Source organism: Lutra lutra, chromosome 8, assembly GCF_902655055.1.
Source record: "Lutra lutra chromosome 8, mLutLut1.2, whole genome shotgun sequence".
Taxonomy (NCBI): domain Eukaryota; kingdom Metazoa; phylum Chordata; class Mammalia; order Carnivora; family Mustelidae; genus Lutra; species Lutra lutra.
Window position 1 is genome coordinate 84,948,091 of NC_062285.1, and position 23,472 is coordinate 84,971,562.

Here is a 23,472-nt window from a genome sequence, read left to right on the forward strand (position 1 = left end):
CAACACCATTACTTGGCGGATCCTTGAGGACCTCATTATTTTAAACTTAAAAAATAGAGATTTCCCTCCCCCTCTTTTTTTTTTTTTCAAACAATGCTTCTTTTTGACCTTTCCCAAGGAGAAGCACTACAAAGCAGCCACTGTGCTTTCTGAACGGCCTCCCCCTGTATCGCTTAATTGAGAAGGTAAGTGCAGCAACTGTGTACACACGCGTCGGCTTATTTGTGGTGTGTGTGTCTGCGGGTGCGCGCGTGCGTGTGCGGATGTGGGTATTTTTTTCTTCCCCAGCCTCTCCTAATGAGGCATAAACTGGAGCTGCAGCCCAGCTCCGCACTGCAACTTTCACTCGGGCTGCAGCTCTGCTGAGACGGTTTTGTTTAAATCATGTGAGGCTTCATTATTTTTATGATGAGACATGAAATAAATGCAGGCGGAAGATGTTGATGGAAGGAGGGAGAGCGGCTGCGGCGCGGAATGTCTCAAGTACGACTCGAGTGGATAATAGTCAAAGTTCAGGATGAGCCGCAGCATTTCCACACCCCTGACTCCTGGGAAGAGAGGGGCAGTCAGAGTTTGGAATTAGGAGAGGTTCGCTCTGGCCTGGCCCGTTGGAAGGGGATTCAGCGCTTAGGTGGGTTCCGGACCCATTCCTTGTACTTGCTGGAATTCACAGCCCTCCTCCCCCAAGAGTTGTAATTGCAATCTTTGGGTTCATGTGGACACTCTGCCTCTCCCCACTTTTCCATAATAAGAAAATGTTGTTCCTGCGAGCTGGAAAAGTGACTGTTTTCCTAGGGGGTCGGGGGTCGGGGAGGGGAGAGGTGGGGAGAAGTGGCCACAAGAGAGAGGTTCTGTGGAAGAAGGTGCCTATGTCCTACGAGGCTGAGATTCAGACTGATGCAGCACATTTTTACGGGGGCTACCCAGATTGCTGTTATGAAATACAAGTCAGATTTATGATCTTTTTCATATTGAACATGATATGCTATGCTAACGCTGCATGTGACAGTTTAATCAAATCCATTTGTTACCACGAAGCTAAAAGGGGCCGCTGGGATTTTAGGATTACGGGCAGAGTTAGGGAAGCATGTGGCTTTGTCATTCGCCATCATTTTGCACACTGCCACACTGCGAGGGGCTCTGTGTGTGCGCTCTGTCTCCTCTGGCCGCCCTCGTCCCTTCCCCCACCCCCTGCCGCCACTCCGACCCGCTCCCAAAGTGGCTTCACAATAGTCGGTCCTCGGCGGTGTAGGCTGCGCACCAGGTCCACACTTGAGCTAAATCCAGGAGACCCCCTTCCACTTCTACCTTGGGCTTGGGGCTCAATGCGAAGCTGCTGCAACTCAGGCACGCCTAAGTCAACTCATGCAGAAAAAGGAGAAAAGTTTTGGTAAGGTTACAATCTATCATAGATGCACTTTGCCCGGCGCTCAGCACTCTTGGCTGCTCACAAGCTTTCCTGCTCTTCTGCTTTTGTGTCTTTTTAAAAGATCCGAAATATTATTGTTGTAACTGCTTTGAAAGACTGCTGCTTAAACCAATTAATCTTGCTAGGTGCAACAAATACTGCTACATTCTTTGCAAATCAGCCCTGTGTGGCTGCAAAGACACAACCACAAAAGGCTAGAGCATAAACTCCGCAAGGGATTCTTTGTTAGAGTGTATGTATGTTTCTTATTTTTTTATTATTATTATTTTATTATTATTGTTATTATTATTTATTTATTTATTTATTTATTTTTTTGCATGTGAGCTGCATCAAAATTGAACTCAGTCTTGCAAATCTCTTGTTGGCCTTTGCCAAGCACTAGCACTTTGCTGCCATGGTAACTGTAATTAAACTGATAAGAGTGGAAAAATGTCAGTATCTCTGAGCCTTGCAGCTGCATTGGAGAAAAAGGGAATCAAATTGGTTCCCAGCTCCATTGCTCAAAAAGGGGAGGGGGTGGTGGAAGGATGGGGAGGGGGTTGGGAGTTGAAGGGGCAGAACAGAGTTAAGCAGTTCCAGTGCCTGAGATCTGGGGACATCTATTTGCATTGTTGTCCCTTAGGGGGCTGCAGCTCGTAGGGATGCTCTGGGCCAGTGAACAGAGAGAAACAAGCTTTTAGGCCCAATCCAGTTCTCCAGTCAGGTCTGGGGGTTGGGGAGAGGATGAAGATGGGCAGGAGGAGAGAAAATCTTTTGTTTGGTACCTCTTGGCAATCGAATGGCCACGTTGGCCAAATTCTTTTAATCTGTGTCACTGCTCCCAGCTGCAGAACCTGCATTCCCATTTTAGCATCTTCCTAAGGCACCTCATCTGTGCCAACCCCCTTTATGTATTCCCTCTTACTGTTCCTTCTCCCAAATTGTTCTCTGTGAATCTTCCGACAGGGACAAAATGTTTTCCATTCACTATGTGTAGTTAGTACAAATATATAAAAGACTGTGTCTAAGTGCTGCAAATCTTTGATTATGATTATTTTTTTTAAGCCCCTGTGTGTTGTGGAGTTGTGGTTACTTTGTTGTGTTAGCTACTGAAGCTGAGACTGTGCGGATGAATGGCACAGAACAAGGGAACATAATGGAGGCAATCAACCGTTAGGCCGCCTCACAATGCAATCCAGGCAATTAAAAGCTCACCAGAGTTTAAATGAAATGGTTCTACTTATTTCTGCACACCACACTGCACAGGCTATTATTTATGTCTTTTTTTTTAATTATGATTTCCCTTAAACTGTCAAATAACTCAGAATGGCAGGGTCTCAGAGGCAATAAGAATTTCCCTCAGAACAATTTACATGCCAATCTAAAACTAGTTATGAGTCCTGATATGCTATGAGCAACTTGTGAAATGTTTCTCGGCTCCGAACGCATAACTCTACCCAGTCTTGCTCCTCTGGACGGTGGCGGTTGGGGGGTGGGGTGGGTTGCTGCTGCTGATGCTTTGTGCCTTCTAGGTACATGGCAGTGCTGCGACCACTAAATAGTTCTTTTTCTACAACTGTTAACTTGCATCCTACTGAAAAGATTTCCTCTCCAAGAGCAGTGTGATGATGTTCTCTAAAAGAAGGCACCAGGATGGCATGCAAAATACCAAACTCCTTCAAGCCCAAGGCCAAACAGAAAGTAAGAGTTTCCAATATTAATTGGCCTCTGAGTGGTAAATGAAAATGTCAACACAACAAAAACATTTTGTGAAGACAAGCAGGATAGTGTTACTTGTGCCAAATGTTGGTATTCCCTGTCTTGGTTGCAAAGTGTTTTGAATAAAGATAGCTGACCTTCTACGCTCGATGGTAGTAACTCAACTGAGGGAAATAGAGCTGAGCTACAACTGTAAAGGATTTTAAAATTTGTCGGCTTTGTGATGGGAAAAAATATTAGCCTTAGAAATTGGCTAATAAGAAGAATAGCCACTCATATCTCTTGATGTCTTCACCAGCAAAATATGGAATGTCATTTTGTAAATCCAAATTGCCCCCTCCCCCCAGGTATATGGTTAAGAGGCACTTGGATATGTTCTGTACTGTAATTAATGGGATTTATTCCTTGTGGAACCTTGCTGGAAGACGGTAACTAGTTCTGATCAAAGAAACTTCATTTGTTAGAAGTTCTGGAGAGTGAGATTTAGCAGAGCTATCAAGGGTTATGATTAATCTACACTAGACCCTCAGCTCCTTCAAAGAAAAGGAACAGAAAGCAGGCTAGAGGAACACCACCTGCTCTTCCGTACAAATCCAGCTGCTCGTCTGCAGCTCTGACTACCACGGCTGTGCATGTCATGCAGGAAGAACAGCCACCCTCCGTTCTTCTCGCCATCCTCTCTTCCATTCCTCTGCCAGAGAAGTTCTTTTCTGATGGAAGTTCAGCATCATAACGGTATTCTGTGCAAGCCATGTATTATTTGTAGCAAGAAAAGTTATTTGGCTCTGAGGGTATGGTGCCTGGGTGTCTCTTATCAGTGTGATTTAGAAAAGAAAAAAAAAAGATCGTGAAGGTTATGGACATGAAGCCTTCATCAGAGGGGCATTAGAGGAAACTAAAGGAGGGTTAGCTCCTTTGGAGTAGGGGAAGACTCTAAGATCTTAGCTTGGCATTTCTTTTCTTGAAACTGTTTTAAGTGCATCCACATTTGGTGTTTTGTGTAGTTTCAAACTTTCTGCCTAGGAGAGGAAGTATCCTATAGGAACAGGACCTCTGGACTGTAAAAAGACCACCAGATCTAGTACTTGACTGTCATTCCGTTTTGAGCAAGTCCTTAAACTCTCTTAGGCCCCTGCATCACAATTTGTAAAATGAGGGAGTTAGCAATCAGTGATGTCTACAGTATTTTATAGTGCTTAGAAATGAGTTATTTGATAAATACGAAGTTCTGAATAGTTGGTCCAGCTTTTTTTTTTTTTCTTTTTTCTTTTTTCTTTTTTTTAAGCTGGGTGTTTGACACCTGGGAAAGAAGAAGAAACTCAAAGGAGAATAGCCTTTCATTGAAAAAATTTCAGCCAAGTTGTAAAACCTACAGAACCCAGCTAGACTCCTTATTTATGATGGAGATAGATGTCTAAACTACATAAACATCCTATGTCTAGTGCACTAGAGATATATGCATATATTTATGTATGTATGTTTATGTAATTTATATATATTTAGATTTTACCTTCTGTTGTTTTTTCTTTCTCTTATAAAATAAATAAGTGCGTGTTTATGGTAATAAATTAATCTTGTACTTTAGTTTTATATCAAAGCCTGTAGTATACAGTGAGGGAAGCTGCCATTAACAGAGGCACTGATTGATGTTTTTGTGAGTATAAATTCATTTTTGAAATTTTAACATAAGGAATGATTTTGAAATATCAAGAGCGCAGAAGGAAGTATTTGGATGCCAACAAGCAACATAGTACTGGTGAGCTTTTTGGATGACTGTGCTGTGTGTTTAGCTATAAACATCCCCACTGCTAAAGTCAGGTTAGTGTAATCCCAGAAGGTGCCCTCTCTTCCACCAGCAAGCACACAGCAAGCGAATATCTGAGCAATAAAGAAAAACTCGTTCTTGACTCTTATAGACTACACAGACTAGTTTGTTAAATAGCTTTCTTTAAGATTGTTAGCCATTCACTCACATTTTCTTTCCAAAAGAACCCCCTATGTAGAGAATGAGGGACACCACCAAATTATCTAGTGTTGCTTAACTTGGTGTATCCTGTGCCAACTCACTCTGTACAACAGGAGTGTGTTATTTTCAGCACTTTGTATGTGTGACCTTCTAAACGGTTTGACAAGGACTTCACAATGTTTGAGCCTTTTGTTTCCAAAATTCTGTGTGATTTTGGTATGTCCCTTCCGAAGAAAGTCTACCGTTCCTCCAGAAACACAGGATGAAACATTCAACTTGTATAAGGTCCTTCGACATCTTCGGCTTCTTTCTTGTAGTCCCAGCTCTTTTTTTTTTTTTGCTTTTGTCTCTTCCTTTAGGTATACAAATGCTCTCAGTCCAGCCAGACACCAAGCCGAAAGGTTGTGCTGGCTGCAACCGAAAGATCAAGGACCGGTATCTTCTAAAGGCCCTGGACAAATACTGGCATGAAGACTGCTTGAAGTGTGCCTGCTGTGACTGTCGCTTGGGAGAGGTGGGCTCCACCCTGTACACTAAAGCTAATCTTATCCTTTGTCGCAGAGACTACCTGAGGTAGGAATTATCCTTGCACACCAGTGATGACTGGATTCCTTTTAAAAATACTTTTGTAAGTGTTTTGTTTTTTGTTTCTTGTTTTTTTTTTTTTTTTGTTTGTTTGTTTCATTTCCTTACTACCAGCTTACATTCCTGGAAGATGTTCACCTGTCAGCCTTCAGAATGTTGCCAGGTGCCTTTTATGCAAATTCTTGCCTAAGGAACGGCCAAGAAAGCCTCCTATCTGAAGTGTTTCCATTTGGCCTGCCCAGAGGCTCCCATTTAGAAATAGGTGATTCCACTACCCAGGAGGAAACCACCAGCTGATGGCAAGGATGTATTTGGTAGAAATCAGCATGTAAGTGTTGTATTACGCCCCCACTGACAAGGTAGGCTTAGCTTGACCCAAGAATTATTCAGCTGTCTGATTTGCCAAGGAAAGGCAGTTGAAAGTAGCTGCCATTTATTAGCACGTTTATTATACAGTTTTTGAGAACTTTCCCCAAGTGTGAATACATCCCTCCACCCTCCATGGCATTCCAGGTGGTCATTGCAAAGATATCACTGAGCATTAACAGCCTCGGACTTGCCAGTAGTGTTAGGGAAATTAACCCAGTAAAGATCTCCATCATTATGGGGAGATGATAGCCACTCTCCAAACTGTAAACATCTGGGCAGTTTGAGGACAATTCCTATGCTCTTGCTTAAAAAACCGAGAAGCCCACTAGACTTGTTTCCCAATCAACACATGAACTTCTGTTTAAGAAAAATTATTTTGCTTTTCAGGGAACTTTGTGTCTTGAATCAGCTGCAAATTACATATATTAATAAAGTAGGACCTATCAAATTAGAGAAATGATATATGGCATCATTTGGGTTTTCATATTTGATACAATTAATCATTTTTCTAGCCTGACATTAAGTGATTTATTTTGAAATTTTTTTCCTTTATGACACAAAATTTATCAATCAGCCGTAGCTCCTTAACCATCTTGGTTATTTGGAGAAGTGTTTTCTAGGGAACCTGGTGCTTCCCTGTATATGATTCCGTTATTTCTTGGTTTGATTTAGTCTTTATCTAAAAATACCTATCATTTGGTTAGAGGTAGTTTAAAAGGGTGAATCTAGTACTGTTTATCAGATTCTTCTCTTTCCCCCTCCGACGACTGCCTCCTCTGACAGCCTCCTGGCTAATATATGACCACTTGTTACTGGTCCTCTGTGTTCCAAGGGCACAAAATACACGCAGGTGCCAATGATGGGAAGTGACTCTATAGCCAGGATTTCCCTTGTTGTGGCGGCACAACTAATCAGAATTAACTTATTCCGTGAATTCTCTTAGAACTTCAGCCTTTGAACTTTTTCTTTGAAATAAAAATTTTTTTCCTCTTCTCACTGTGAATTAGAGCCTCATTTCCACATAAAGCGTTTGCATTTGCTTTCAGTGATTTAACAGTGCTTCCTAGTTTTGCTTTATCTTCACTAACCAATAGTCATGGCTTTTTGAATTTTTTTTTTTTTTTTTTTACATTTGTTTACAACTGCAGTGTGTCAAGTGGATTTATGTAACAGCGATTCCAAAACTAGGAGCATATATAGCCTGGGCGAGATTAAGGTGTTCTAATAAGCAGTAAAGATTAAAATTAAGTAAGATTTAAGGAAAGCATGTTGACATAGCTGGATTTTAAAAATTTATACCTTGCTAGTGAACTACCTGTATCGTGAGTTAAACTGTTTCTTGCAGTTGTGAATATAGTATTAAGTACAGAAAGAAACCTGGGGCTTGTTTTGTGTTGTTATTCTTTACGGTAATAAAAATATGATGTTAAATTGTCATTTAATAGTCCAAATAAGTGTTTTGTTGAAAACAATTTCTCAAAATAGTCTCCATATCAGAAATGCTAAGAGAAATCTAAGGGAAAGATGTTTTTTCGTGACATAACTTAGTTAATTTCCCTTAGGCTCAAGCTTCTAATGTTTGTTAACTTGTTAAAAAAAAAAAAATACCCTTTCAAATCAAAACCCTGGTCCTGACTGCCAATATATTCATTTCTCAGAGTATAATTTCCTCTTAAATTGGTCATTACCACATTAATGGCCAGTTGTTATGTTAACAACCTAAGGATTGTTAACATTTCAAACTAAGTTGTTAACAGCAAGCTTATTCCTTGTTTAAACTGAAGGTTTGTTGTATATAATGTGACTTCTTTGGCAGGGAGTAATTCATCAATACTTAAAAATTGTAGAGGTGAAATGGGGGATTGGAATGTGTGTAAAACACTTTGTTAAGTGTTGTAGATCATGCTGCAGATGTGGTATGTAGTTTTAGGTAAGAATTGTGTATCTCAGTGAAATTGTGTCGACGTTCAGCAGCGTGTCTCTTACTGGAAATTTAATAGTCTAATTCTGTATGTCAGACAAATACAATTAGGCAAACTTTATTTATAAATTAATTTCTTTGAATGGTATAGTCATTCAAAAATGTTTATTGGATGCCTGCTGTGTAAGAGACATAATTTTAGGTAATAGATGAAATTGAGAAAAATGTGTTCGTAAAATAGTTACTATCTAATTGTTTATTAATTACACAAAATCTGTATTGTATTGTAATTGGTGAGCAGGTAATATTCTGTGGCTGTCTTTTAAACTTTTTAAAAATAATTTTTTTTCATTTCCCTTAGTTCACATTTCCTTTTTGTATTTTGCACAGTCGATGCTTAACCATTTAAATCCTACTCAGAAGTGGTTTTGTTTTGTTTTTGGTGTTTGAATAGTATGTAATTTCTTTAAGGTACCAAACAAGCCATAAATAACTTACAGGTTTGTATTTCTCTGTCTAAATCAGTAGGCATCAGCAAATAAGAATGTGGAAAATGATAAAGAAAAAACTAGCTTCATCTCTACTGGTAAAATAGTGACTATAGATATTATCTTGGGCCAGAAAACTTTTTCATATCTAGAGAAGAGTGAAATATTTTTGCCAGTTGTATTTAACTTCCTAATTAACTTCTCCTTTCAAAAAAAGAGGACAAAAAACGCTTCTAGTGCTGAACAATGAGTCCTGAAGTTACCACATTTTGTATTACTTTGAGTAGTGATAGTGATGCCATGTTTTCTCAAGTTCTTTGAATAATGAATACAAGAATTTAAATCATAAGATATTTTCTTAGAGTTACAGAAATGATTATTATGGTAAAGATGATTTCTCTCAAATTTTTTTCCTTCTTTATGGCACCATTAGCTATATTTAAGAAAAAGAAAGATGATTTTACCATTTATGTACTGAATTCCAGATCTTAACAATTCATTTTCCATAATGGATCTGGTGTAATATCTTTTATTTTTCTGTAGAATCTACAATGAACATATCTGATGAGAGAATTTACCAGTTCGTAGGATTGTTCTCTGCCTTCAGAAATTCATTAGATAAAGGAACAGGAGGATTGACTTTTTTTAAAATTTAATTTTATTTTTTTCAGTGTTCCAAAATTCATTGTTTATGCACCACACCCAGTGTTCCATGCAATACATGCCCTCCATAATACCCACCACCAGCCTCACCCTACCCGCCACTCCCCCAAAAACCCTCAGTTTGTTTCTCAGAGTCCACAGTCTCTCATGGTTTGTCTCCCCCTCCAATTTCCCCCAACTCACTTCTCTTGAGAAGAATTGACTTTTTAAAACATCCTCTGTTAACATACTTTCTGCCTTAAACTATGAAGCCAATTAGACCATCAATATTTATACGCCAAGACCTAGAAATGTGTATGTTAAAAAATGTATCCAGAACATTTGTAACTTTTTTATATTTAAACATTTAATATTTTATATTGAACTTATGACAAATTAGACAGGGAAGCATCTTTATTTACACCTTGAACTAGAGCTTACAACTAATAGAATGCCCAAAGCAGATTAATAATTATTGTGTAAATACAGCGGATTTAGTAATGATGTTTACAGGACTCTAGTCAGTGCTCTCATCCTTGTTTCATTTTGGAAAATATGAAAAATGTAGTTAATGTGTAATCGGAGTTTTAGAATTAAAATGTCATGGCAAGTGTTTAAGAAGTCAGAACCAGGAGAAATAACAAACTACTTGACTTTTCAACTTGGAGGCCGTAAAGAATATCAGAATTTACCACTCAAGAGTTTGGGCAATTCTTAGAGCTTGTTGTTTTGTTAAACCTAAAACTTCTTGCATATTTTAAGCATCAAGTCACTATAGCCTGGAGCTTGTATCTCTGAATGGGGTCTTCTCAGAGAATGTATTCAAAGCCATTTGCTGTGATGTATGGCAAGGAAGCTGCTTATATAGCTCTTCCTATAGGAGAAGCTGAAAATGCCTTATATAAAACTTAATGTAATTTGCTATTTTTATATCTGAGAATGATTTGTTTAAAATGAAACTGCCAGGAGAGAACAATGCTTCCTGTGCCACCATCGTTGTCAATTAAGAAAAAGGATTTGAAACTGTTATGCTGACTACAAATTTTACATGCTTTAATATAATAACTTTCAAATAGAAAATTAAAATCAAATGCTACATAGAGTATTAATCTGGCTATAATTCTATTTCACACTAATCAAATCTGGTGCCTCTCAATTTTTATATAAGGTTAAATTTATATTAGCACATAATTACAGCCTTAAAAGTAAGCACAGATATGTTGTTTACATTATTTTATCTGACAACTCACTGCATGGTTACTTTTTTTGTGTTGGATGAAGTGTTTATTCTTTTTCTCCCTTCACTGTCCTCTTTTTAAATTAGGCAGTTGAAAATAACTTCCCCAGCAATCACTGCATTATTATTATCTGAAAAATCACTTTTTATTGTTGTAAATTCTGAAAATTTAAGCTTTTACACTGAATTAAACTCCTCCCAAATGAACTTTTTTCTATAAGCGTTGAGTTTTCTTAATAATTCATTATAATTGTAATTTTTATTATATTTAAATGTATAACTTAATCTTAGTACTATGAAATATCATAGCGCATGAGTATATTAGACTCCACAGCCTGTTAAAAAATATTGTTATATTCCTTGTAAATGATGTTACCTTATTTATAGCTTTATAAGAAGTTGTAATTTTAAGTCTACTTTTTTGTTTTATCGTAGGAAAGCATTACAGAATTCTATTTCAAACATTTTAAACTGTCTACTATTCAAAGACCAGTACAAATCAGGAGTGATCATTTCGTTTTGTACAATACTTTGAGGGAGTGCCTTTCATTTTAGGAAAAATCAGTGGACTTTATAAGCAACAACTCCTCTGCAACAATCTATGTTCAAAATATTTCATCTGCATATAGAATGTCTCATTTATAAATTTATCTATAATCTCTCTGTCCTTATTCTATAATGCATCCATTTTCAGCAAATGAGTATTTAACATAATGAATTATTTTAGTTTTGTCACTTTTGTTTTGGCTTGTTTTATAGATGAGATATTTTCACCGAAAATACCTCCGTCAAGAGGTATATTGAAAATATGAAAATACTTCACGCTGTTTCTATATTTTTCTATATTTTTACTGTTTTTTTTTTTTAATCTCTTTATAAAGCATGGAATACTTCAGTCAGGATAGTTTTTACACATAAGATGGATAAGTTAGACATACCTGACTTAGCAGAAAAATATTCTGTTTCTACAAGTATATTTAGGATTAAATGCATCTGGAAGAACTACATTTGAGAATTGCTAAAATTGCTTATTTGGCACTTTATAAATACATAGAACTCTGGGAAAGAATCTCTATTTTTGGTTGCTCTTAGAGTATATCAAAGTAAGCCAGCACTTCATTTATAAACTCACCATTAACTTCCATTAAGTGACTAATAATAAATTTTAATGTTGTTTTGATTGCATAAACATAATTTATTAAGGAATCTCATTTTAAAAATATGCTGAAAGTGGTAATTTTGTAAATGGTTTTGATGAATATATGCATTGTAGAAATGTATTAGGTAGTTCAGGTTTTTGCCTCACATAAAAATTATATAACCTAAAAGAGGAATTGTACCAACCTTTAGCAACCATTATATTTTCCTTCATTACCCTGTGAGGCATTGAAATCTTATTTTTTTGCATCTGGTTTGAAAACACTTTCCTGTTTCTATGAGAATGTCTTCTACTACTCAAAAGTATATACTGCAACCTCATCCTGTCTTCCAAAATAAATTAACTAACATCTCTCCCTTCAATCGATGTAAGAGTTGTTAATGCAGGAGAAGATCTTGAAAACAAGGAAAGTAAAAATAAAAACATCAGCAGTATTCTTTCTATCCAATTGACCGGGTATTTTTTATTTTTTAATTTTATTTTTATTTTTTTTTTAAAGATTTTATTTATTTATTTGACAGAGACAGATCACAAGTAGGCAGAGAGGCAGGCAGAGAGAGAGGAGGAAGCAGGCTCCCTGCCGAGCAGAGAGCCCAATGCGGGGCTCCATCCCAGGACCCTGAGATCATGACCTGAGCCGAAGGCAGCGGCTTAACCCACTGAGCCACCCAGGCGCCCCAAGACCGGGTATTTTTTAAACGGCATTTGCATTAGCCATGTTTCCTCAAAAAGGCATTTTTCTTTCATTTTAATTTTTTGTTGGCTTATACAAGTGATTACTCCTACAGATTCATTGAATTTCCCCTTGTTAAGCATTAAAGAGGTATAGGTAGGTCTATGCAAGCTTCACATATACATATTGGACTCTATGACCTTAGAATGAACATTAACTTTTGTCATAATTCACTTTCACTAGATCACCGTCATTCAACAGGCTTTGAAACTTGTAAAATTAGATTCTTGATGCCGGCTAATTTCTTAGTATTGTGACTATAGCACAGACTTATTCTTAAAGGGTGTTCACCATCCTAAGAGGAAAGACACGTTTTCGAATACTATGGCATGCCCAAGAATATTCCCTTGCGATTTTTATCACCGAATTCTGATTTTCTCAGCTCTGATGGAGTTGGATACTGTTTGTCCTATATCTGTTTCTACCATCAGAACTTACTCGTTTTAATGATTAACATGTATTTCCCTTCTCAAGCTAGTTATATGAAATTTATTTTGAAGTGGAAGTTTACATTGTGAAGCAAGGAATGTGCATTTAGATTTTTATTTCTTACTTTAAAATTTGTTGAAGGTTTTTGCCCCTTATTATTGATATTACTCGATAAATTTCCTTTAAAGGAATTAGGACCTGAGCATACCTTTTTATTATATTCATCAAAAATATTTACTATATTCACAAACTAGCCACATCAGTCACCTATGCCTTTTTGCCTTCTCCTTCTATTACCAAAACTTCTTGATAGACTTTCTTTGCCTCAATGATAGTTTTGAGTTATGTAAAGATTCTAAATCTTTTGCGAATTTTTTTTCCTTCAGAGTGCCACTTTTTTTTTGATGATGCAAAAATCTCTAGCTGTGGACTTCACTAGTTTAAAACAAAATCACACTTGAGATAAATAATCATCTTGGAATAGTCAGATCTCTGATTTGAAGTTGGAAAATTAACATTAAGCTGCGTGTATTAAGTTAGACTCTAACCAGCATGTGTTGTTATGATTCAATTTAATATTAAAAACTCTCCAACTGGGCTACAGGGAAAATAAAAGACTCTTAGGAGTTTAAAGATTATTTGCAGAGGAGTACAACAAAGCCATATTTAAATAAAATTGTTATTACTAATGCAGTAAAGCATCGTCTGCATTAAACCCATCCTACTAATAAAAACAGAAAATCCACTTTAGTAAACATAAATATCAAATATGACAAGGACTAGTAAAGGGGAAGGAAACTTCATAAAATGTGCTAATGCGAGCACTGTACAGTAATCGAAATACCACTGAGAAAAAATAAATTCCCATCTCATTTATGATGTGGGATCCCAACAGGCAACTTCAAGAGGAAAAAGAACATTTTGGACTTGCTAGTTTATGCTCATGTTCTAAAACTTTCAGAACAATGCTATGTTTTTAGTATAAAATTCTAACAGAGGTGCCTACTGTTTTTGAAATTATTTTGTTCGCTTGCTTTTACAACATTTCAAAATCTCTTAAGTGATGTCCCTTAATAGATGGCTTGCCCTTCCCCCAAAATAGCAGGTTCGGGGCTGTTAGGTTTCAGAATACTTATGGCAGGAAACATGATGCTTATTTTGTATTTATCAACTACTCGATAAAAATATATTCTGACCAATTGCTGCAGATTAGACTGGGTGAGATGAGTGATTAGTACCGGTTTCTTTGCTTAGATGAATGGGAGAAGGTGTAAGAGGGGTGAATGGAAAAAGCAGTCATAACTTCTAACACTAAATAGGAGTCTTCGTTTCAGTGGGCAGGTTTATTTGCATGCTCCGGGTGAGAAGTTCAACTATACTGTGAACATAATTTTAAAGCCTGTAAGTGTTGCATGTGAATTTCCACTGAGAGATCCTTTGTGCTTTGGGAGATACAAAGAAATTATAAGTTATTCAATTGCCTTAAAACTCCTAAACTGGTATTTTCCGTGGCTATTTATTAGAAAAAATTGGGGGAAATTTCTGAGCTACAAGAATCCCTTCTTTCCACAGCACATCCTTGCTGAATGGGTAGTTTGTGTTTGTGATTACAAGCTTTGCTCTCCCTCTAACATTTAAGAAATGAAACCATTTAGTTACTTAACAAATATTGGAGTGCCAATACCTCATTCCTATAAATAATGAATGTGGAATATTATACTTCTAATTGATTTTATATAATATATAAACATAAAGTTATTAATATTTTACTATGTAAAGACAGTAGGAGAAATTTGGGAAGAACTTAAGAGCAAATTATTTTTCAAATTTTCTACAACTGACATAGTCACTTTTTGTTGTTCAATAACTAAGTAAAATATGTAAAGATGTTTAGCCTAGTTATGTCCCAAGGAAGCAATATAGAGAATGAGAAGAGGTATAGTCAAGAGATTAGAAGAATTCTAGAGGAAGAGAGGTTATAAATAATATGTAAAAATTGGACTCTGTAAAAATCCTTTTGTAAGCCAGTAGTCCTATTACAGAAGCTGAGCTTTGAGCTTCCTGGTTATATTTTGGATGCAGGGTAAGATAGACTTAGCTCTGTTAACTTTCATGCAATTTGCACTGTTTTCTTCTCTTATCACACGTATTGGTACAACCAACAGAGGTACAATTGACACCCCTTGTAAAACGCTTAGCGTCATCTGTCCCCATTTTCTCATTCAACATTGCTCTTGTTGAGGTGGTGACTTGCATAAAGAACTGAGAAGGTGAAGGAGTCAGCCATAGGGTTGCAGATGAAGGACATTGCAGGCACAGGGAACAGCCCCTATGAAGTCCTTGCCATGGGAGCTTTTCTGTTGTGTTTGAGGAACCTGCAACGATGTCAGTATGGTTGGAATGAATAAAAGCAGAAGAGACAGGACTAGAAACAACCATTAGGTGGTCCTATGGTATTCCCTATTGCTGTTAACGACCAAGATGCCCCTATTCTTTTCTAAGTATTCCAGAAGGAAGTGATAATACTTCTGTTTGAGAATTGCTCTGAAACACATTCAGATAAGCTGTTCCAGACTGAGTTCCATTTGGGATTACAGAACTCATCAGGACAATGTATACATGGTAGTACTTCAAGGTGAAATACAAAGGAATGTCCATATTGATGAGCCAAGGCTGCCAACACAACATGTGTGAGTGTGACACCATGGCAAAAGGTGTTGTTAAGCTCTGTCCTGATTACAGGACATATCCATGTAATTGATATTTTTTGAAAACTTGGGTAATAAAAATTGCAAAGAGGTGGATTTCTCAAGGCTGACAGGTGATTACTTTCATTATTTTTAAAGTCAAGCCAAGCCTTATTAAATTATTTTCTAGTATAAAATATTTAAAATAATATATTTAATTATCATAAATGTTTCCAAATCCAGCATGGAGAGAAAATGCATCAAAGTCCTATCGTTACTTAAAACTTATTTAATCGTATTCTTGATGAGATAGGACAACTGTTACATAAGTGTTCTGTTTATACTCCTATTTCCCATTCCTAACCTAACCCCAGCTCACTAATTTTAGTTTCACATCAAGAAGTGCTAAGGATTCATCTTCAAAACTAAAGGATGAATATGCATTTCTATTTGTGAGAGTGGAATTTTTATGTACAAACTGTCTTTACTTTTAAAAATGGAAAAAAAAAACACCTTTAAATTTTAAATACAAATCAAAGTACTTGAGCCTGTATTTATGTTTATAAAATGGACCAGGATGCATCATGAGTACTGACTGAGAAGATGGACTAATGTGCCTTGAAATCTTGCAAAGAGGCAAGGCGTGAATGGGTGGGCTTTCAGAACAGTGGCTAGGCCATATACACTTCATCACAAAGAAATCCAAAACCTACTTCGCAGAAAGCAAGAAGAAGGTGGTAGCCAAATGGCTTTACAAGTCTTAATTTCTACTGTCATCTCGTACCTCCAGAGTGCTTCTTTTTGTTACAATTTTGAGCAACCTTCCTATTTTTTTGGGAGATGGGACATCTGTAGTCCCTGCCATCTTGTCCTTGTTGAGTTGATGACCTGTATTCCTAATCATTTTGTGATTCTCACCTACCAGAGTGCATCAGTTTGAGTTTGATTTTAAGGAAGAGTTGCTCGATCTTGACCTGGCAATTTGCTTGGTATTTAAATAATGTTGTTAATAGTAGTTATTAAACTAGCAATTATCTTTGCAATAGAGATCACTTACTTTTTTTGGCTAAAGGTGTTAAATGTCTTGTGTTCTTGATCAATGGTAGATTTCTGCAGTGACCTGAGAAAAAGTTATATGTTTTCAGAAGATTTTAAGTTGAAAAAAATATTTTTTATTTTCCTTTGAGGATTTATCTGCTGGGTAGTAAACAAAGCCTTTCATTTTTAACCACAACTCAGTTTTTATAGTCACGAGCTTATCCTGCATTCCTTTTAACGCAGCCAGTGTATTTTAAATCATTTTGCTGTGTATTTCTTATTGTTCTACCACATTGGGTGTTGCCCTTCCCTCACCAACTATCATTAATGGCAAATTAGTTATCTGTTGCTATTTTGATGCATTCATCTGCTGGTTCTTACTTTCTGTGTCACTTTATAAAAGGATAAAAGTCACACCAGTTCTTCTTAATTCCCTTAGCATCTCCCAAACTAGGTGAGGTTACATCTAATCCTTCGAGTTTTGATGTGTCAAATAGCATAATGGTGCTGAGTCCAGATTTGAAATCGGCCCTATTCTGCTACATCCCGGCTGTATATTCCTAGACGAGTTACTTAACCTCTCTAAGCCTCAGTTTACTCCTCTGTAAATAGGAGCAATATACCCATTCATAGAATTGTCAGGGAGTGTCAAGGAAACACCGACAGGGAAAGATGTGAACACACTGATGGACCCTCCAATATGAGTTTCTGTTCTTACGAAGAAAGAATAGCACTGAGTTCTGAAGATAAAATAGTTAGAAAATTAAACATTAGGAGAAGATTAAGGAAATGGATTAAGTTATGTTGTTTAAGAATGATTAGTAATCAAGAATATGAAAAGCTACCACTGTTCTAAGATCTTTTACCAACTTTTCAATTACAAAGAAGAGGGAGGAAAAAATGCCGAAATGCCATGTGCGCCTGAAGCCATATGGGAAAAATATATTTCACGGTGGAGATTATTAGAATTTGTTAAATTAGGATTATAATATATTTTACATAAATGAGGATGAATTGGAATCTTTCGGGGAGTTATCGAATGTGCGGTTTTCTTCGTCCCTGAGAATGTAGGTTTCTGAAATATCTAACTTGCCCATGCTCTCCATGTTTTAGCATGAGAAAGTTCTACGGCCTTGTGAAGCATTACACTGACTATCCCCTAGGGAAGAATTATATATAAAATTTCAGCTTGCTTTAGTTTTCCTGCATAGTCTTGATGTTTGCATCTTTTTCCTCAGGTGGCAAGGACAGCCGAATGCCAGTACCTTCTTACTGAGGTTCTTTTTCACAGTGCTCTCTAAGCATTTTGATTATGTTCCTTTATCCCTAAAGAAGTTTAAGTATACACCTTTACTTTAAAATGTATATTTACAAATCATAAATACTCCGTTGCACAATTTTTCAATTAGAAAAACTCTTTTAAAGGATAAGATATACAATGAATAGAAATAGAAACGCCGATCATTGCTTAAGCATCCCTGGGATTTATGCACGCCCAATTTGGAGAGAACTATTCTTTCTTAAAAGCTTTTCAAGCTTGATTGAAAGTTGTTTGGGAGTGATACTCATACTCATGGCTATGAGGGGGCAAGTATGGATACCTGGGGAAAGAGTTGTAAAATAAAGATGTGGTAGTTGTTGAAAGGAAGGGACTCTGCAAGCGTGAGCTAATATGCCTTGTTCTGTTCTAATATTAAATCAAGGTTTTCTTTCATGAGAAATGTGGCAAGGCAGTGGACTCTTCCTAACGCTATACTGTAGCCACTGGCAACATTAATATGAAGCAGGGTTTCGCCCCCTCCCCCGCAAGCCCCCTATTCAGGAACACAGTGAGATTTTAGACAGATAAATGCTGAGAGAACCCTATGTACCAAAGGCAGTGTTTACTGCATGTAATACATATCATTGTTTGTCTCCTGTAGTGAAAAATACTTGTGTCATGCTGTTAAAATGCACTCCTGACAGACCAGTGCTTGCTATTATAGGGTCCATTGCTTAAAAAAATGATACACTGACAGAAATACAATTTAAGAAAATTTAACACCAAGGGTAGTCAACCATGTAGGCTACTATTAAGGGGCCAAAACTCAAGGCCAGGGGTTTATTTAAAAAAGAGGCACAGTTTATTTGCTGGTAGTAGGCAAAGTTAAAAGAAAAAAAAAAATCGAACTTGAATTCCTTGCTCTCTAGTCTGTAGAAAATTAATGAAAGCAACAGTTCAATAAGATTTTATTGCAGAAATGTTTAAGTGAAACATTTTAAGAATGCTTCGGAATTTTTAAACAGTTACTTACCATTTAGAAAGCTGTAACACTGTGATGCGTAACAAATTGTTAGCATTGGATCCCAGGCACACCCAGTGATTTTCTTAAAATGTGTAGTCAGAGCTGGTTAATCTGAATCACTTTGTTCATTTCATTTTTGTGTGTGAAGCTTATAAATATATCTGAGATTGACAGGTCAGCAGCACCCACAATTACTCCAATTTAAAATGTAAGCTATTGTCCAAGTACCCTTATGGGCATAGTTTGGTAGCTAAATGCGTTGGATTGTAACAAGGCCTTTTGAGAAGGAAAATAACCAAATAGGAGATGTGATGAAATATGCTGAATTTCAGAAGAGCGCAGAATGTTCTAATGAATAAACTGCTACTGAATGATGATAGAGCATGTGTTTTTAAGCTATCACATGGCTCTATTATTAGGGGAGAAAATTCCATGAATTTAAATGAGATGTATTATCTAATTTGACCATTTTAAAAACAAATCTGCCATCCAGTAGTATTTGATGCCAACTGTGTGCGGATTACATGTTCCTTTGGGAGAAAGGTTACACAAGTAATGCAATAAATAATCTGAGCTTCAAGGAGCTTAACTTGGGTATCGGAGAAATAGAAAAACATTGTCCCCCACTCTGGACAGTCGCAGATGTCATCTTGCATTCCTTATCCCAATGGTACAGTCTTTGTGCTACACCTCGGACTGGGCTTTGGGCCCTTGGTCCTGCCAAGAAAGGATAACCAAAGACGAAATACAGTGCCTTTGCAGATGTCCTCTAGAATTCAGTTGTCCTGAATCTGAAATATTATACAACAGATTTTTTTTCTTTGAATATAGAAGGTAATGATTATTGTGAAATTTGTCCAAACACATTGTCCAGGGCCTCTGTGACTCAGCTGTGTTGAAGAAAACCCAGAAATGCTTGCTGAGGAGGATTGTGACCCTTGGCTGTGTTTGCCACAGTCACGCAGCGGCTCTCCACCTGTGTGTGTGCTTTAGTTATATTTCTAAAATTCCATGTGTAGGTTTTCTTATAGCATGGTGTCTCCATACTCTGTTCTTGCTAGAGGTTCCAACTTCAAATGCTTCTTTTCTTAATTCTCATTTCTTGTCTGAAGAAAATAGTATTTATGGTAGATTACCTGAAAAAATTGGATGTTAAGCTATTTCTTCTGATAGTTTTGAAAGATATCCTTTGGATCATTCCAGAGAGCTATTGCACTTGACCTTGACACCTCAAAATTTTTCACAGGATTGTACCTCAGGTTTTTGCCATTATCCTGTGTTGAAGAACATTTTAATGAACGGCTGCAGAATTGTCAGTGTCTTAGGGATGCTCTTGCGGATGTTGTTTACTGTACCACACAGTGTCCCGCAGACTCACTGCTGAAATGTCTCTCCATCTTAGAGTAAGAAAAGTTCCTGGGTTCTAACTGATTAAATGGTGTTTTTCTTGGGTCTTGGGAATCCCGTATTGTTTACATTTTCCCTCTTTTCTTTGTCTTCTGGGAAGCTCAACTCCAAATTTACTTTCTAACAACTGTTAGGACTGTGTGACGTGTTAATATCTTCTCCAGACTTTTATATTCTTTTACTACACTTTTATGATGACATCTGGAGCTACATATTTCATGTGAGGGTGATTTTGGACATCCCCGAAGTGAAATACTTTAAATAACTGGAATGGAGGAGCAACAGTGGAAAAATCCCTGCTCTGGGAGATGGGAGGCCGCCCCTCCTGAACGAAGAGCTCTTTTGCCTCTTCTTGAACGTCATGGCCATTATAATTTCCCTGATATTAAGCAAGATACATTCTGGAACCCTCAGTGGGCTAGAGTTAAGATATTTGAGTCCATCTACTTCTAAATCAGCCCTGTAATTCAACCCTGTAGTTCCTCATCACCAGGTGCAAGGTAAATTCACTACCACTCTCCTGTCACCTGCTAACATTAATTCTAGTCCTCTCATCTCCATTCTTTTCCTCGCTTGCTGGATATTCCTACCATTACCTTGATTCAACATTTTTCAGCTGAGTCCTCTGGAAACCTCATGTCTCCATCAATAATCTTTGCTATATCCACAGTCTTTAGCAAGATGTTTTTTCCATCAAAGCATTTATTAACTGAGTTTCATCTATTGCTTTAAGTGAAACCCCCCTCTCCTTTAGGGGGGGTGGTTTTCCTTTCAGCTGTCAATAGGGCACAGGACTCCTTACTCTGAAATCTCGCACTTCAGGAAGCCAAGAGGAAAAAGCTGGCATTATCTTGGATATACGCGGCCATCACCACTCATTAATAAAAATGCATTGTCCAATAAAACGCATACACTCTTGTTACATGATCTGTTCCCCTTTCTCTCATTCCTGTCATTTCTCTCTTGCCATAATTTGGGGGAGATTTTAAAAATTTATAGTGGATTCATCTGAAACCTAGCCCTAACTTATGGAACTTCTTTATCTCTACTACCAAACATCAGCCCTCCATTCCCAGGTTTGCAAACAGGCTCCTGTCCTTAAAATATTTCATTTCAGGAATCCTAAACTCCAGGATTTTGTCTTTTCTCACTTGCAATCCAACTGCTGTTTGACTTCAGACGTTCAGCTCTCCCAGTATGTCTTTTTTCTCCTGATTTGGTCAAGTCTATCACACTTCTGTCCTTCCCAGCCCAGCATTGAATCCCACTGTTGATCATTGGAGCCTCCTTTCCATCCTCTTCTACTGTGCCTGTCCTTCTGGTGCAGTGCTCATCAAGGCTCTACTCTGGCAACTTGGTATTGGGAAAGCACTTTTCTTTTTTTTTTTCTATTCCAATAGCATGGCTGGGCATTGCTGGAAACAAATAGAATACAGATTGATGCTCCCACAAATAATTGGTTTCTCCTGTCACCTGGCCTCTAGGGATGAATCATTTATTTGTCCTTGGCCACTGTCTGTACCCATGACCTTCTAAAGCTCTGCTAAACATTTACAGCTCCCCTTAAGACCCTTTCTTCGGACAATTGTCTTGTCTCCTCATTCTCAGCAGATGTCTTTGCTGCCTCCTTCAAAATTGAAGGCATTAGGCTTGAAATGAATCAGTTTCTTGCCATTATTTACATTTCATCTACTTTTCCATTTATTTTATTTCATCTGTGTGGGTGAAGTCTCCCTGTTCCTTTTAAGACCAATCCTATGGCCTTGGGCTCCATTCCTTACAACAGCCTGTGGGTCTTTTTATGAAGTATCTCCTTTTTGGTATCTTTAGTAACTTCTAGAAAATCTTGACACATGAATATACTATAGACTTTCCCATTCTGGGGGAAAAAAAAAATTGGTAGTATCCAATTCCTTTAATGTCCAATTTTTTAAAAACTGTAATCTAGCCTCCTCATCTATAAACTTCCTCAGCCTCATTGTGTCATCCACTTGCCACCGGGCTTGTACTTTTACTGCAGTTGCCATCCCTGATACCTAATTATTGCTAAAACCAAGTAGATATTTTCTCACGGATCATCTTATATTTTCTTTTCTCTTTTAATTGTGCCAATCACCCTTTTAAAAAGCTTCTTACTATCTGGCATGCCATGATTCTACATAGTTCAGGTTTTTTCTGGGTGTCTCATCCTCATCAGATGCTTAGAAGAGTAAAGGCAGACTGAAGTATTGAGGTATAACTTCTTTTCTCTAGTAGATATTGGTCTTTGTAGTTGTAACTCCTGGTCATATTGCAATGGTGGTTAATTCTACTCCTACCTTCCATTACACACCGCCAGGCCTAGCAACTCACTTGGCATCTGCGATTGAACGTTCCATAGGAAATACAAGCTCAGAATATCTAAAACTAAACTTAGAAAAAATGAACATAATGCTAAGAGAGTGCCTTCCCCTGATAAAGAGAATATTAAAATATATAGAAACTAACTTTATTTATGATTACAGATTTGAAAACTTGAAAGTTTTAACAACTAGTCTATCAATGTGTAAAATGAATGATACACTAGGAAAGGTAAGGCCATTTCTAGAATGCAAGGAATGAACAGCTAAGATTATTCGTAGAATGCAAGAACATGCTTCAACATCAATTCATTACATTATCGAACTAAAATGGAAACAGCATGGCGATAACAACATGTGACAAAAAGACAATGGATAAAATTGAGCACCACTTCAACCTTCTAGCTAAAGAGAACAGGAGGAAAACAGTTAAATAAGTTCAGAATATTTACTGAAACTTAATAGCAAATACAAGTTTTTAGTATTTAACATTAGTTAAATACCAAAGTCATTTCCATTAAAATCAGGAAAAAGCCAGGGATATCCACTATTGTCACTTTTCTTCAATGTTGTTTTAAAGGTTCTAGCTAATGTAACAGATAGAAAATGAAGTAATCAGTATAAATATTAAAAAGCAAAATATTTGCCTTGCAGATAATTGGGAAAACTCAAGAATCAATAAGAAAATTTGTCAGAGTAGCTAAACAAAAGACAAGGTAAATAGAATTTGTAGTTTTACTACAAATTTTTTTACTCTTTATTTAGAAATAAAAGAAGTTAATTGAATGGTTAAAAAAAAAAACTACATAGGTTGTAGATTCCCGCATTCATATGAGAAATATTTTTAAAGGAAAACTGCTTAAAAAAATTGTCTTCCATTTTTCTGTTTAAACTTACTGGATAAATACAGAAAAAATTTCAGCTAAACTGAGAGCTGTTACAATAGCAATGAAATTATGAGGATTGATTTTAATATTGTGAAATGAAATCAACCAAAGTGAGACTTAAATGGTAGCAAAGATTTTTTTTAGGACCTACTGTCTTCCAGATACAGTTCTGA

The 23,472-nt window shown here is 37.0% G+C and overlaps 1 protein-coding gene across 11 annotated transcripts in view; it reads left to right on the forward strand.

Annotated features, from left to right (window-relative positions):
• Positions 1 to 23,472, forward strand: part of LMO3 (LIM domain only 3) — a 55,849-nt gene that overhangs the window by 3,754 nt on the left and 28,623 nt on the right. For 5 of the 11 annotated variants that reach the window (XM_047742441.1, XM_047742447.1, XM_047742446.1 and 2 more), the window contains exons 2-3: positions 119 to 185; positions 5,453 to 5,666. In XM_047742441.1, the coding sequence (XP_047598397.1) occupies positions 5,461 to 5,666 (206 nt within the window). In that variant the 5' untranslated portion in view covers positions 119 to 185; positions 5,453 to 5,460. Of the gene's footprint in view, positions 186 to 459; positions 632 to 1,105; positions 1,391 to 3,029; positions 3,110 to 5,452; positions 5,667 to 23,472 lie in introns of those variants that run through there. The other 6 variants (XM_047742449.1, XM_047742440.1, XM_047742444.1 and 3 more) reach the window with 5 other exon arrangements.